This window comes from Spodoptera frugiperda, chromosome 29 (genome assembly GCF_023101765.2).
Source record: "Spodoptera frugiperda isolate SF20-4 chromosome 29, AGI-APGP_CSIRO_Sfru_2.0, whole genome shotgun sequence".
Classification (NCBI taxonomy): domain Eukaryota; kingdom Metazoa; phylum Arthropoda; class Insecta; order Lepidoptera; family Noctuidae; genus Spodoptera; species Spodoptera frugiperda.
In genome coordinates, this window is record NC_064240.1 from 3,671,399 (window position 1) to 3,686,390 (window position 14,992).

General features: G+C 36.7%; 1 protein-coding gene across 7 annotated transcripts in view; it reads right to left on the bottom strand.

Moving 5' to 3' along the window:
• Positions 1 to 2,376: 2,376 nt before the first annotated feature.
• LOC118268420 (uncharacterized) overlaps positions 2,377 to 14,992 on the bottom strand; it is a 31,068-nt gene continuing 18,452 nt past the window's right edge. For 6 of the 7 annotated variants that reach the window (XM_035582901.2, XM_035582900.2, XM_035582896.2 and 3 more), the window contains 4 exons: positions 5,434 to 5,666; positions 4,263 to 4,366; positions 3,894 to 4,009; positions 2,377 to 3,821 (listed from right to left, as the gene is read on the bottom strand). In XM_035582901.2, the coding sequence (XP_035438794.1) occupies positions 2,917 to 3,821; positions 3,894 to 4,009; positions 4,263 to 4,366; positions 5,434 to 5,664 (1,356 nt within the window). In that variant the 5' untranslated portion in view covers positions 5,665 to 5,666 and the 3' untranslated portion in view covers positions 2,377 to 2,916. Of the gene's footprint in view, positions 3,822 to 3,893; positions 4,010 to 4,262; positions 4,367 to 5,433; positions 5,667 to 10,473; positions 10,719 to 14,992 lie in introns of those variants that run through there. The other variant, XM_035582903.2, reaches the window with a different exon arrangement.

The following is a 14,992-nucleotide window of genomic DNA, read 5'->3' on the forward strand; positions in this document are numbered from 1 at the left end:
TGTTTAAGCTATATTAGACTGTTTCGTAAATACGCCTGGAAGTTTATCAGTTTTTCGAAAATTTCTATATTTAAAGTTTAAATATTTCTAAAGACTACTTAAAGTGGAAATGCTTACGCTTAAGACGTATTAAAGGAAATAAATAGGAGGGACAGAAAGTTTAAGGTAACGAGCTCGGTGCGGGAATGGAACCCGCTACATTGTTCGTGGTATCCAGTTGGCCAGCCACCGCGCCAATCGTGTAGTCAAATTGTTTATTGATTCGAAAACTCTCAGTAATCACATTGCATGCAATTATGAACATGCACACGCGAAATAAAACTAACTGATATGCATGAACCTCTTTATTATACATGATTTGTTTTTAAAATTGTTTCCATTTTCCTTATCACACGCCACCGTGGTTGTGGAATGGTATTATCGTACCTATATCTATATTTTCTCTGTAGGTATTTATGTATCGACAGTAATTTGAAAGCTTCGTTCGACAATATGTATATGTCGTCATAATAATGTTTGTCATTAATCGTAGAAATTAATGTTCTATTTTTGTTGTCTGCTATATTTTTTTTTATGTTAACTAGTATCCTTGTTTTTACAATACTTTATTTTTATAATAATAATTATCGTGAGACATACTAAATTAACTTAAAAAAATACGGATTACTCACGTATACCTCTACCAGTAGGCTACGCGACGTCGCCGCGTCTGTGCACGCTGCTCATGATGAAGAGTCCCTCTATGATTCGAAACTAGTGGAGCTTTTTTTTTGTTAATATAGACCACCAATTGCCCTATTTAAAAGGAAAACAGACAAGACGGTATCGCAAAATAAACACCAAGGACAGGTACATATTTATAAACAGTATTTACCAACAACGACGTCAAAACAAAGGGTTACTTAACCTCCGTAGTAAAATTTCTCTCACCATAAACGAGTTAGGAGATAAAGTGAGACGTTTCAAACAGAATACGTTGTTAATTGCATAAAGTGGGCCATTTCGAGGCTAATTTGAATGTCAACTCGCTTCCCGGAATTAATTGTGTTCTCTTAGCGAATAGCGTAGTCGACTGGAACTATAATAGTGCTCTCTCGTACACTGACACTAAGATACATAACAGCTAAATATTTAATGGTGAATATACTACTTTTATTGTTAATTAGCTGACACAGCAAACTTCGTACCGCCTCAAACAATTTTTTCTTACCTTTTAAACGTTCCTTTAACTTCCATAAATAATTTAAGACCAAAATAAGCCAAATCGGTTCAATCGTTCTTGAGTTTTACCAAAGCTAACGAACAGAAATTCATTTTTATATACCAGAAGATTGATCGCTGAGAAGAGGGCTCATTTTCGATATTCGAAATAATTTCGGTTTTTTGTTATTCTCAGTAAAAGGATAGAGCCTGGAACTCGAAACTGTATTCGGCTATGTAGGTAGATACTTATACCTATGACCATTACATGAGCGAGAAAAATCTCCATTTTCATAGACTTTCGTAATTTAAGTGTGGGAGTGCCATGCTGCAGGTGCAGCCGAGCGGAGTGGCCTCACAGGATACCGACGTGAAACAACGCTTACGTTGTTCCCTATTTTTCTAATCTACAATTGCCCAACAACCCTTAAATTCCTAACCCCCAAAAGCCCGGCAACCCACTTGTAACGTCTCTGGTGTTTCCAGTGTCCATGGGCGGTGGGATTGCTTACCATCAGGTGATCCGTCTGCTCTTTTACCGCCTTATACCATAAAGAAAGACTTCCTGTAATTAGCATTCATTCGTCTATTACCGCATCTATTTCTGCAAGGATAGATACGAGTACATCTCGAGAATCGAACTCAAAAGCTAAGTAGTTAGTATCATCATCATCGTATCAGCTACAAGACGTCCTCAACATAGGCCTCCCCTAATAACTTTAATTCGTAGTTAGTATATAATTCGAATAATTATGTACCCACTTAAGCGATTAATTCACTGTTTAAGCTATTATAATTGCTTAATTACAGCCTGTCTGCAAGGAGACAGTGCAAACACTTAGTCGTGTATCTCTGTATCGATCACAAACTTGGAAGGATAAACGGTGACAGGAATTATTGTTCCGACGGCAAAGTTATGGGCACATTAACTATATCTCTGACGTTTATTTAAGTTAAACGGTTGGAGCAAGCTCACCTATCCAAGTAATTGAAAAAGTTATCACGTAAAACTTTACGAAATTGGTGCCGCCGTCACTCACGAGTTTACGAGACTCGCCCTTGTTTTGTAATGTGTCAGCGGATTTTATGCCCCCATCTTCAGCCTCTAAAATCATTTCAAACTTTCCCTTTTTATACGACAATTAGGAACTTAAACTAATAAATGAAAATGCAGTATAACATCGATAAAAACTTTTATTGATCAAAGACGACAGAATGTCGCCTTCGTCTATTAAGCGTACGTTTCTCCCGACGTCTCCATTTTAAAGTCTGCTATATGATAAAGTTTAATTGTTTTAATGGTAACACTGGATTACAATACACAGATTGTTGAACGAGACGGGTAGGGGCAGGCGCGCGGTGGGAGACCGCCACTCGGCGTGGAAAACGCGCGCCTGTTCATTACGAATATAATTCTCTATCTAACAATAAGTCAATATTCTGATCGCTAATATCAAAAAATTTACAATGAAAATAGAATTTACTCTAAAAATAATTTACGCGAGTCAGGCGTCGGTCGTGAGTCGACTCAGGACGACCGGCGCCTGCGCGTTGTCTATCACATAGAAAGATTCATAAAGTACAATCGATACGCCGCGGGCCGCGACCACCGCGGACCGCCGCGTATCATCTCTCACTTTGCATTTTAGAAACGAATCTTTACTCGACAACTAAAGGTATATTTATTTTACAAGAGTTTAAATACACACGTGGTGTCTACACGAAAAGGTCTTTTAATGACGTGCAGAGAGAAGCGTCGCAGCTCTCCCCCGCCTCCTCCTCCTCGGGCCTGTTGGGGTACCAACGCTCTCCTTCGGGGCGCCCGGTCGGTCGGACCGTGGCTGGAATGTCGCGTGCCTTCTGTCGCACCTCCGGCTTCGATGCCGTTTCTTTCACCACTGCTGTTCCCGACGTCGATGGCCCCGGGTCAACAGCAGAACTCTTCCTAAGGAACACTTCTATAGCACTGCCGAGTGCACTCGCATCCACAACTGATCCGGAGGGCTTGTCCCAGACCACGGCTGCTACATCTCCAGGAGCTGGCTTTGAATCTGGAGCGAAAGTTACTTTGCTTTTTTTGGGTTCATTTTCTTTTTTCTTCGTAGCTAAAGTCTGGTGTCTACGAGTAAACCAGGTGGTGCCCGAGTCTGTGGGTTTGTCTCGCAGTGAAGATGCATCGAAACTGCTCGACCTCATGTCGGCCAGGCGTCGAGTTCGTTCTGGCTTGCCACAGCGATCGATCTCTGTGGCTGACGATGTGAGGGCGTTGAGCATTAAATGGAGGTCTGTATCGGTGCAAACTACACCAACGCCGGCGCCGGCTCGTGGCGGGATTGGTGGTGGCGGCGGCATCTCAGATGCTCGGCGACGAGCTGGTATCGGCGGCAGAGGAGAGCCCACAAAGTCAGAGTGCCTGCGCCCGCGGTTGGTGTACCGCACGGAGCCGCTCATGGGGGAGCGTTCGTCCAGTGGTTGGACTTCACAGACCCTTTCGTTGGAAGTGTTCCATAGACGCATGCGCACTTTGCGAGCCTGAACGATGTCGTCCATAATGTCTAACTGCAGATTGTGGGTGCTTCCCAGCGTGTCGGTGGCGGGAGGGCCTGCAATGGAGACGAGTGCTGTACGCAAAACGTGTAAGCTCATTGCAATAAGTAAATGTTTCAATATTATAAACAGTCAGGTTTTCTCACATTTCTTGGAGCCGGAGTCTCGACGACGGGCTAGGGCCGGAAAGGCAGCGATGGACTCGCGACGTCCGCGACCGAAAAGCGCCTGAGGCACTCGGGATATTGTTACTACGGAATGTCTGAAAAGAAAAATTAATTCAGAGATCGGAATGTAATAATAATATTTAGATGAAAATCCTGAAGAGAATCAAGGCAGTCAGTGGATAGTCGTATAGACAAATGATTATTTTCAGCAGTATTTGTTGTAGATATATATTTTTAGGTTCCAGTCAAGAATGGTGTGGAAACATTTTGAATAAGTTAATCGCCTATGTTAATAAGTGAAATGTTCAAATACCAAACAAAAGCATGCTATGAACTAAAGAATGTCACCTTCTACCACCAGGCTGCGGCTGTGTGGAAGTCAGCGTCGCCAGGAACGCTGCCTCGCGTGCCTCGCGAGCCGCGCTCTCGCCCCGTTCCGACAGCCGCCGAACCTGACGTCGCAACATTACAACGTTTATTTTACGTTGCCAACCACATTTTGTATCTACATTTTAATTATTATTTGACTAGATATAAGATTTCAATTATTCTCGTAATTAAAGTTCTTAATTAAATTGTTAAAATTGCTACACATATACATTTTTTGCCTTTAATTAATTGTAAGTCAGATTTTATGTATCAGGGAACAGATTCTGTTATTTTCATTTAATGTTAAATAAAAATACTGTAAGCTATTACTATAACATAAAAGCCCCTGCTTTGTCCTTCGCGGAGTAAGAGCCGTTATGTTATACTTTATAGTAGGCCTACATACCGTGGAAATTGTTTTATTAATATTAATAAACTTTCCACGAATTTCCTATCTTTTGAAATTGTTCCACGAATCGAATGATCGGATAAATAATTATTTATGATTAAACCTGAATTAAGCCCCGAGATATCGAATAGTGTGCGATACAAATTATAATAATATTTCACTAATATGTTCCGTTATTCTAGGAAAAGATCGCATCGTGCAAAAACTACCAAATACTCGGAACACGTGGAGTTAAGCTAAATTAATCTAACAGATGGAATAAGTAACGAGAACGGGTGATTAGACCACAAATAGATTTCTTTCTTTTTGTAATTTTGGCAGCACGTGCACGTATTTGCTCATGATGATGATGAAGTATACGTACATGACATGTATAAATCTACATAATTTTATTTTAGTTACCAACATTAAGTAAAGGTTGTGTAACGTCAGAACAGACAAATATACAGAAAACCACTCAACCGATGATACATTAACATTAGAACTTAAGACGCGATATTTACCATGTTTATTTATGTCTATGAGTTTCCGATATTTCGGCACTGTTGCAAGCGCCATGATCACGGATGAACTGAAACTGTATCCCGTCTTAAGTTCTAATGTTAGTGTTAGTGACCATGTCAGTTTAAAAACTTATATCGATGAGACATTGTTGCGACCAATGATACGTTTGACGAAATTTACGTCAGATAGACCTTCCCTAACACTATATGTTTACCAGATCTGAGCTATGTAACCAACCTGACTGGCAGTAGGTCCAGTGGTGCAGGACGGCGTCGGCAGCGAGTGCTTGCGGGTGTCGCGCCATGGCGACAGATGGTACGGGTCCGGCGGAGACTCCTGGTCCACGGATAGGCCACGGGTGGGCGCTGAGGAGTGGGGAGAGGAGTCTGTGTCCTCTGTGCCACTTTCCTCCACCACGATCAGTGGCTCGCCCCCGCCGATCATAGCCATCGAACCGCGCCGCATCATTGCTGTGTGAGAGGAGACATACGTTTCATTAGTAAGATATACTTCTGACAACGGGTGTAGCTAAAAATCACCCCTACGGTGGTGGACAGATTGTAGTCAATCCTTTTAAAATAATGATTTTCAGGCCAATCTAGTGGGGCAAACGTGTATAAGGAGTGAAAGAGAAAAACTTTCGTTATAACTAAGAAAGGAATTAACAAATAGGTTTGAAAGAAGAGATAAATTAGAGGCAGAAAAACGAATAATAAATATCTAAGTATATAAATTATGTGCATATTTTAACGCCAAATAATAGCTCTTTTTAATTTGTCTCCACAAACTGCCATCATCCTCTTGGTCTCAAGACCGTATTTTTTTTATATAGATTAATACCTATCTAGTTTTATTAATACCTATATATAGTTCTTACTGCTTATATACAAAAAGCAGGGAAAAAAATTGTCAACTTCTTCACTAACTTTGATAAATAAAATAGGCACTTTCACCTAGCCGAGGATTTATTTAATTTACTTGATAAATTCAGAGGACAACATAAATAGCTGGGCGTTAAAAGAAGCATTTTTTAACGAAAACTTTTTTTAAACAACTAATGAAAGTGGGCAGTGAAGAAAGAATTGTCGAAATGCCTTTGGGAATAGAAACTTGAGAATTCTGTGGACGATTTCAATAGAAACAGTAGCTACTCTACTATAATACAGAAAAAATACTAGGAAACTCCGAATGGTTTTAATTTGGAAGTTAAAATTTTTAATTGAGCTTTTTCTTTTACCAACTTCAAATTGTATATGAACTTGGCTATGTCAGAAAAAACTGCGACTAGTCACTAGCATTCTAATCTAGGCATTTTTTACCTTTGCAGTGAAGAATGGGGACTAGGAAAACCTCTACTTAAATGAGATGCCTTTGTTTAGTGAGTGTCTTGGAGATGTACAGTCAACAAAGTAATTTAGTATACAGCTGAAAAAAACAATAACAATTTAGTATAGAAAAAGTGATAATGACTTTTCCACCAGAGATGTGCTATGCTATGTTGCGTGTATGGATGGCTTCCCTACTATCGATACATAGCTTACTTGAGTTATGCATCTTCCTCGCTCAGCTACATAGCTTAGTATCAGTGGAAACTGTCACATAGTTTCACAGCTTAGTTATTATATCTTCGTAGCATAGCTACATAGCTCATCTCTGGTGGAAAAGCACCGTAAATGTTTTATGACGAAGTCATATCTCTGTAACTTTTGGTAGGCTAAGTAGTCAACTAATAGTTATTGTATCTATATTAAACATATCTTTATTTTTTTGCCTGCATACCAAATAATTTAGCTGACTGTACCTACTATTTGTACTAACCGTGAAGGATTCAGTGGTTCAATGGTTATTATTCTTTTTAGTTAATTGAATAGTGCACTTGTAGCGAGTAGTGTGTGCTTGATAAAAGTTGATTGGATTGGATAATAAACAAGCAATGTAGGTGATGGTTCTAAACTAGGTCATACATCATACGACACGTGTTCGTAAATGTATTTCGTGTTCGGTAAATTATTATGATGCCTAAAGGAGATATTGTTTTTTAATATTTTATTATTATTTTAGTTTTAAGTTATAATAAGTTGTACATATTGTTCTTCGTTTAAATATTTCTCAAACATCTGGCATGTTTTTTTATAAATTCAAGAAATAACAAAGAGCTTACACTCACTAATAGTAAAAATTTAAGTTAAACCAACGGTCCAGACTCATAATCTTATTATTAACATTTGGAAGTAGACTTTATGAACACCGAATTACTTTTATTCCTGTCTGAGTTAGATCACCGGTAGATTACGTTGCTATAATTAAATATTAATTGAACTTAGTGTATTTGTCTTTATATTATATAAATTAAACGTTCGAGAGGTTTTACAGTAATTTAGTTAAGCGGCCGAGCCTCCTATTAGGCCGGCAATTGCCGTCAGAAAGTTAAATTACGGAAGTTAATGTGGTAATTACGATATTTTATGTTTGTTTTGAAGTTCAGTGTGGCGCCGACTTAAAAGGGAGGTGTGGATAGACAGAAAGCATTGATTGTCCATCATTCAACGTTCATCGGCCGTGAAGCTGTATAATAGGCATGTTTCCTACTAGTCAAATTCAATACTTTTTTCGAAACGTCAAAAACGATATTTTCTATGAACTTTGTATGAAATACTCTATTATGACGTTATAAGTTTTTGACGTCAAATAGCAGACTTATTTCTAGAAATTTAGCTAGAAAAAATCGAATATTAAGTCTCGATTTTTTCTCATCTCTCTCGATTAGTTCATCATTCATGAGTGACAGTGTGATTATTTTTGAATATTTTATTGTATTGAAAAGTTGTAATAATTTATTTTTAACCCAGTCATCATCCCTATTTTACTTAGTGAATAGTGAATCCAGGAAGGGATTTCATCTATGTAATTGTCAAACGGTTCTGTGAAATTCCGATAGTGCTTTAATGGCATTGTTTGATGTAGCGTATTGTGCTCCGATGTGTTTGTGTGTGTGTCGACGTATTTCGAGTAGAATGCTTGTATGTATGTGAACATTTTGGTTTCGTGTGGATATTCTAGCGTGTTTTTCTAGGTATTTAATATTAGTAACATTACGTCTCGTTAGTTTTTTTGCAGGGTTGGTAAAAATGTATTTTAATATTGTTGATTTTTTGATTTACTGTGTAATTCAAGACGCCTTGTGTCAAAGTAAATTGACCGTTATTTATTAGAGCATTATGTACGAGTATGATATACTGATAGAAAAATAATCAATAGAATCAGATTAATTAACGTGGAATTTAAAGACTTGTTAATTAGTGTCGTTGTACAGGAGCCTACATAATTGTAATATCGCAGAGTATTTATTTATTTTCAGCCGTGATCGTCTCACTGCAGGGCAAATGCCTCCCTTCTTCATCCATCACTCCTCTCTGTGTAAAGCTTTTCAAACCAAACTCAGAGTAGGTATTCTTTAACTTATACTTAATTGTAATTCATAATTGATTTCAATTCAAAAATGGTATATAAAACGTGAAATGTAGGGTAGGCAGCGCTCTTTACATTAAATATTAATACAGTACCTACAATTACAATTCCATTAAATTACGTATTCATAACAACGAGTAATATGTTAATAACATTATTAATATTTTATAGATACAGAACATTTATGATTTATATACATGTCATAATTAAGTAAATGTTGCTGTACAACTCTGAATTTCGAAGGATCAAAGTCTTTCTAATTTTTTATGTACCTAGTAGGTACTAGGACTGAAAAAAAAACAGTTTTATATGAAAAATTTGCTATTAACAACATAGTTACTAGGATTGGAAAAATATATAGCTTAAGAAGTATGTATAAATAATTACTAGAATTATACTTTGATTACTTAAAGAGAAGTAGTTCTGCGAAGGGTTTGTACGACATTATTAGTATTTTTCCTAACTCTATTTTAATACCTTTTTATCTACTTATGCTTAAAATATGAGTTTTTGTTTATTTGAACGCTAATTTGCGGAACTACTGGTTCCAATTGAATTATTATTGTTGTGTTCAATAGTCTGTTTACCCGAAAAGGCTATTTATTCAAAAAATTACATATACGACATTACAGCTTAGGCCATTACGATAAACAGTCAATCTTATTAAGTAAGAAGAAGAAAATAAAAAACAACCAATACAATTCTTAACAAAAGAGACACAGTATTATGAAACATAACACTACGACTAATAGGAGCCCAGAAGCGGATGAATGACACCATGTGGGACTACTCTCACACGGACTTCAGTTCTACCAAAGACAGCACAGTTGGTGCGGTGGCTGGGCAACTGGCTGCCGTGCAACGCGTCGCGGGTTCGATTCCCGCACGGAACAACTCTTTTTGTGATCCACAGATTGTTGTTCCGGGTCTGGGTGTCATGTGTATGTGAACTTGTATATTTGTATGTGAAATGACACGACACAGGAGAAAATTATAACGTTTAAAAAAAATAACCTACACCAATCGACAACTATGTAGATAGTTCTAGGTATTTGGTAGATCTGGACTCTTTTCATAAATATCATTTAAACACTAACCGGATGAGTGAATACAAAATGTGTGTTTTAGATTCCTATTCATCCATTCAACAAGCGGTTAAATTCCCTTGGTTTTAAAGTGGGCGTAAATGTTTGTTTGTTCTAACTCTTAATATGTTTAGAAATAGGTATAGAATAAATATTACAGTGTCCGTAATTTTTAAAGAAACAATACACATATTCATTCTTCAATCTGTCCCAATAAATTTATACGTGACCTATATTCACTGGCAATCCAACACAGTGACGTCATCAGAAAAATATGAAATATTAAAAACAAATCAACGTGGAATGGACATCGATCAGTCATCGTGTGCAATTCCCGGCGGTGCAAGGCGAAGCTTTCATGAATTAAATCAACAAACACATCGAAAATGATTTGTTTCACCAAAAAATATCCCAGTCAGTAGTCAGTTCGACGAAATTATGAATATGATAGTATGTATACTTATGTAAGTAGGTAATGTAGCTATCTACTTACTATATTTATATATATATGTATTAAAGGAAAAGTCAAACTAATTAGGATGTATGTTACGTTGTGAAACAAACATGCAGCCGTATTCTTTGTTTTTGATTTATTATTCTTCTACATTCAGTTGCGTTTTGTTTATATTCTGAGACCAGCTATATTTCGGCAGCGTAGTAACACATAGATTAGAAAATCCCAGTACCTACACTAAGAAACAAAGGTCACGAAAACACTTTATACCTTCCAACAAAGCGCTTAGAGTTTGTTTTACGACAACACACGAGAAAGAATCACTTAGTTACCATCACAATGCTCTCAATCCCAACACAACACACTACAAAACACTTTTAAAACTTCTGTGCACATAAACTTTAACAACCGGAGTTAAGAATCGCGATTTCCGTGACAGTAACGTTCTGAGCAGTCAATAACAGACATTATCTAATCGGTTGTTACGATCGCTTGATTCAGTATCAACAGGTCTGGCAGCGGCCCCGGCAGGCCAAGGCTGCTCTGGCACTGACCCGCTTCCGTGACACCCCCACCCCCCTCGCACCCTAACCCCCGCGACTCCCCCCCGAGCTCCAGCCTTCCGCCCTCCCGCCCGGGACCGCGATGCAGCTGCAACACGGAAATCGCTGTCCAGATCCTGTCAGAATATGACGGTTTATTTTTAAATAACGCCTTTTATAATTGTATTTTATTGCTTTAAATAACTTTCTTAATGTTTATTTTTAAACTTGGAAGGTCATGAGATATTTGTTGATTCTAATAAAGTCAAAATATTTCTATAGATATACTGTATGTACCTACTTAGTAAATTACCGTAACAACATAGAGACGCGACAATCACCAAATTACATTTTCAGTTTTCATCAATCATTTGTCTTGTTACCTTGTGAACGAGGTATAAACAAAAAGTAATTATAGCTACGTAGGTAGAAAACTCGAAGACAGCTTTCAGGTTAAATTACAGGGCGTGAATCGTCGTTGGCAATATAAAATCGGGAAAGTTGTGCGATAAAGTTTCAACGAATTTCCCACAATCCTCTCAGTGGTGGGGCTCGTGTTTCAATCAGTTCCCCGAATCGGGTATTATCGGATTCCTTCATCCCGTGCGTTATGGCTCATGAAAGTCCATCGCCAATGGATTATTAGGTACCGCGAACATGAAACTTTACTCCGGCAACCGGAGTACAGTCGTAAACTTCTAACGAAGCATTTCTTTCCTGAAAGAATCACGGTTATGTTTTACTGAACTGTTTATTTGAGGAACATGGTCTGAGCTTTCATATATATGTATATATAGCATGTTTTATTCGCGTACGACGTGCGGGCAGGTAATAAATGCACACCGCATTGATGTCTAATTCCGTTAAACAGAATCGAATTGGGAATTACCATAGGAAAAGATTCGTGAGTTTTACGAATGTGTTTAATACATTTATATTTGGTTATTTCAATTTATTTATATCTTGACTTCTGTTTAAGTACTTTTCAGAAAACTGGAATGAGTTAGTATAGTATGAGTTCGTCATTCTTTTCTTGTATCTTTAGATTTAAACATGCACGAACTTTTGTTTATTCTATATTTATCACGATAGCATTATGACTTTCGATTATCCGATTTATTAGGTTAGGTTTTCTTTATTATAATACCGTACTCTCTAAACAGACTCTGAAAACAAGGTTCTATGAAAACAAAGAAAAACTTACCGGGAAAATCGTAAACAGGAAAAATTTGATACTTTGGTATTTTTATCTATCAATTTTACGGATTTTTATCTCATGTGACTTAATTCTATATTCTATTAACACATTATTTTTAACCGACTACAGAGAGGGTATTGTTTTTACTGAGAAAAAAGGGGAAAGTCTGTCAGTGACGGAAACAAAAGCGGCGCGGTGGTACTTGGTACTTAAGTAGCACTTTGTAGGGAAACGCCCGACCCGCCGCCCTGGTGTCTTGGCGGCTTAATTACACCGTTTAATGTGCCACGGGCGGTACTATTCTGGATATTATTCGTGAATTCAAAAATGAATTATTTGTGTTAGTTTTTTTAGGTGTAAAAAAAGTAATGACGTTATTATTATTTCTGTAGATAGACGAGAACAGAATAGATATAAATAACACTTTTGTTCCTTACTGCCGCACTCAGAGTTATTTAATGATTACCTTATTCCTTAGTAACGATTTTGTTCCGAAAACAATTACTCAGACTTTTAAAATAAAGCTTATTTATAAATATAACCTGACAATTATTAAATTTTCATGAATCTCGAGGTGTAACTTCACAAAGTTAATATTACAAGATTTTATTTAACTTGCAATCTATGTTATTTATGTATGAATGCAAAGTCTGAAGTGAAATCTCGCAATTAAATTTTGAAGCAGGTATTTTACTTTTTTGTTTACACGTTTAGTTTGCATGATCATAAATACTGAGATATACTAGTTTGTTTTTAAAAATAGTTTAACTGATTTATTTTGTGTGTTTTACTTAAGTTATTAATTTAATACAAGCAAATAAAGAATCTGAAATCTCAAGCATGTTTGACGTCATCTGATTGGTGACAATAAAGTGAGATAAGTGCGAGATTGGCGTGCAGAATACGCCACTTATTACTTTTTGTTTTACGACGGTATTAAAAGGGTTTGTTTAAACAGCAAAATGTTTTGTTTCGCAATTGTTTTGTTCTCACAATATGGTCTTCTGAAGTAGAGATCAAAGATAAATAACCGAGGTATTGGGGATGTAAATATTGAGAGATTTTTAATTATATGATGATATTAGACAGATGGGTTTGGGAAATTAAACATCTAGGTATTTAGTTCGTCAGTTAGATAATGAAAAAATATAAGACACCTTTTTTAAATTTTGTCGTAGATTTTTAATAAGTAAGAAAAATACGTCTAAGTACAATGACTTAAATTGATCTACCAAACAGATATAAAAAGAAATGTTATCGGTCTATTGACAGGCCAAATTCAAAGAATAAAAAATAAGATTTCATTTATAATTCTAATTTAATTTTCCTCCTATTTATATGAGACTCTTTCTTGGTAGTAGCTCTATTTTATTATTTGGTAACAGCTAAATCGATTCTCGGGTCGGGCAAAAGTATTACTAGGTATTTTCGGTAGAAATTTTCAGTAGTAGCACGGAGTCTGGTATATGGCAATAGCACCCCCTATGACATATTACTTATAACATAAATGGTGTAAAGTGGGTGTGTATTGTATAGCGGCATTACGTGCCGTAATGTGAACCTTTGCCTACACCTTCGGGGACAAAAGGCGTGACGTTGCGTACATATTATTATTATATGTTTACTTACTTGTAAATTATTTTTTCTTTATTTTGGTTTTATGTTAGTTTTTATTCCTTTTTTTTGGTTTTTTTAAGTTGTAAATAATGTGTAAATAGACGATACTTCTATTAAATAAACATTCCATAGCTTACTTGTTACTTTGTTCTTGGAATCGAACATAAGATCTTATTCACAGTAGTCACACAAACCATTCCGCCAAAATAATAAACACGTATGAAATACTATCTATCACATGAAAATATAGTTCTACCCAAACTGAAGGGAATGTGACATAAAATTAAGTGCTTCAAGTAATAAAAGGTACCACAAGGTACGCGGTAATTTTACGACCAAAGTAAAAATGTGGTAAAAGCCTGCGGAACCTTCACACTTGCGAATTTACTTTTACGCACTACATGTTTAGCTATACATGACCAGTTTATCATGGTCTCGCTTTGTATGATCTTTCCGTATATTCGGAGGTCAGGTTATACTGGTTTTGTATACCTTGATGTGTCACCAGGTGAACCATACATGAGTTCACTGCCATTTTTACAACCCTGTGCCTCATGTCTACCTGTTGAATTATATTTAGATAATTATTTTAGGGTTTTAAAATGTTACAAGCGTGTATTTTTGTTCATTAAAAAAGAGACTATCCACCTCATTAGTTGAGAGATCGTTAGACTTATTGTTCCCTTTACATGTTGTAATTATATTTGAGGATTTTGTTTTCACTGAAATCTGGGGGCACGGCAGTACCCCGCCAAGTCGAGCAAAAAAAAAGCGGCACGGCCGTACCATCCTTTTCTCGAAGCAATTCGGGCCTTTTTCGACCCCCTATAATTCGGTTGTGGATAAAGCAAGAAACCTGAATCTTCAGTAACTAATCCGGCATTGTATAAACACGGAATATTTAAAATTTCAGTCAATTTGAACCAGTACTTTAAGAATGACAACTTGTTAAAGTTTCTAAATTTTGTCACTCACTGACTCACCGATCATCAAAAGTCCAAGGCACTTCTAGCAGACTTAGAAGCTTCATATTTGGAATACATATAGAGTTTAGTGTCTTAATCATGGGAAAACTTAAATATTTTGTAATTTCGGTCCAGTTTTCCAAATACACCAACTGCATCAATAACTTTGTAATCCCATATAAATATATGGGATTACAAAGTTATTTATGCAGTTGGTGGTTGGTGGTGGTTATAAATTTAATAGGTGTAGATAGGTACCTACCATATGAGGCAAGGGAGGGGGTATAGGGTGGGTAAGGGTGTGTTTAGCCCATGAAACTGAACAACATTATTACTTGTAAAATGGTCGACGTAATGAAAAACACATGATTGGACATGTCTTGAAGTACGAAAATCTAATAAAACAATATATTATAATTTAAATCTGTTATATATAAATTGTTAGCGCGACTAGCCTCCTTACAGAC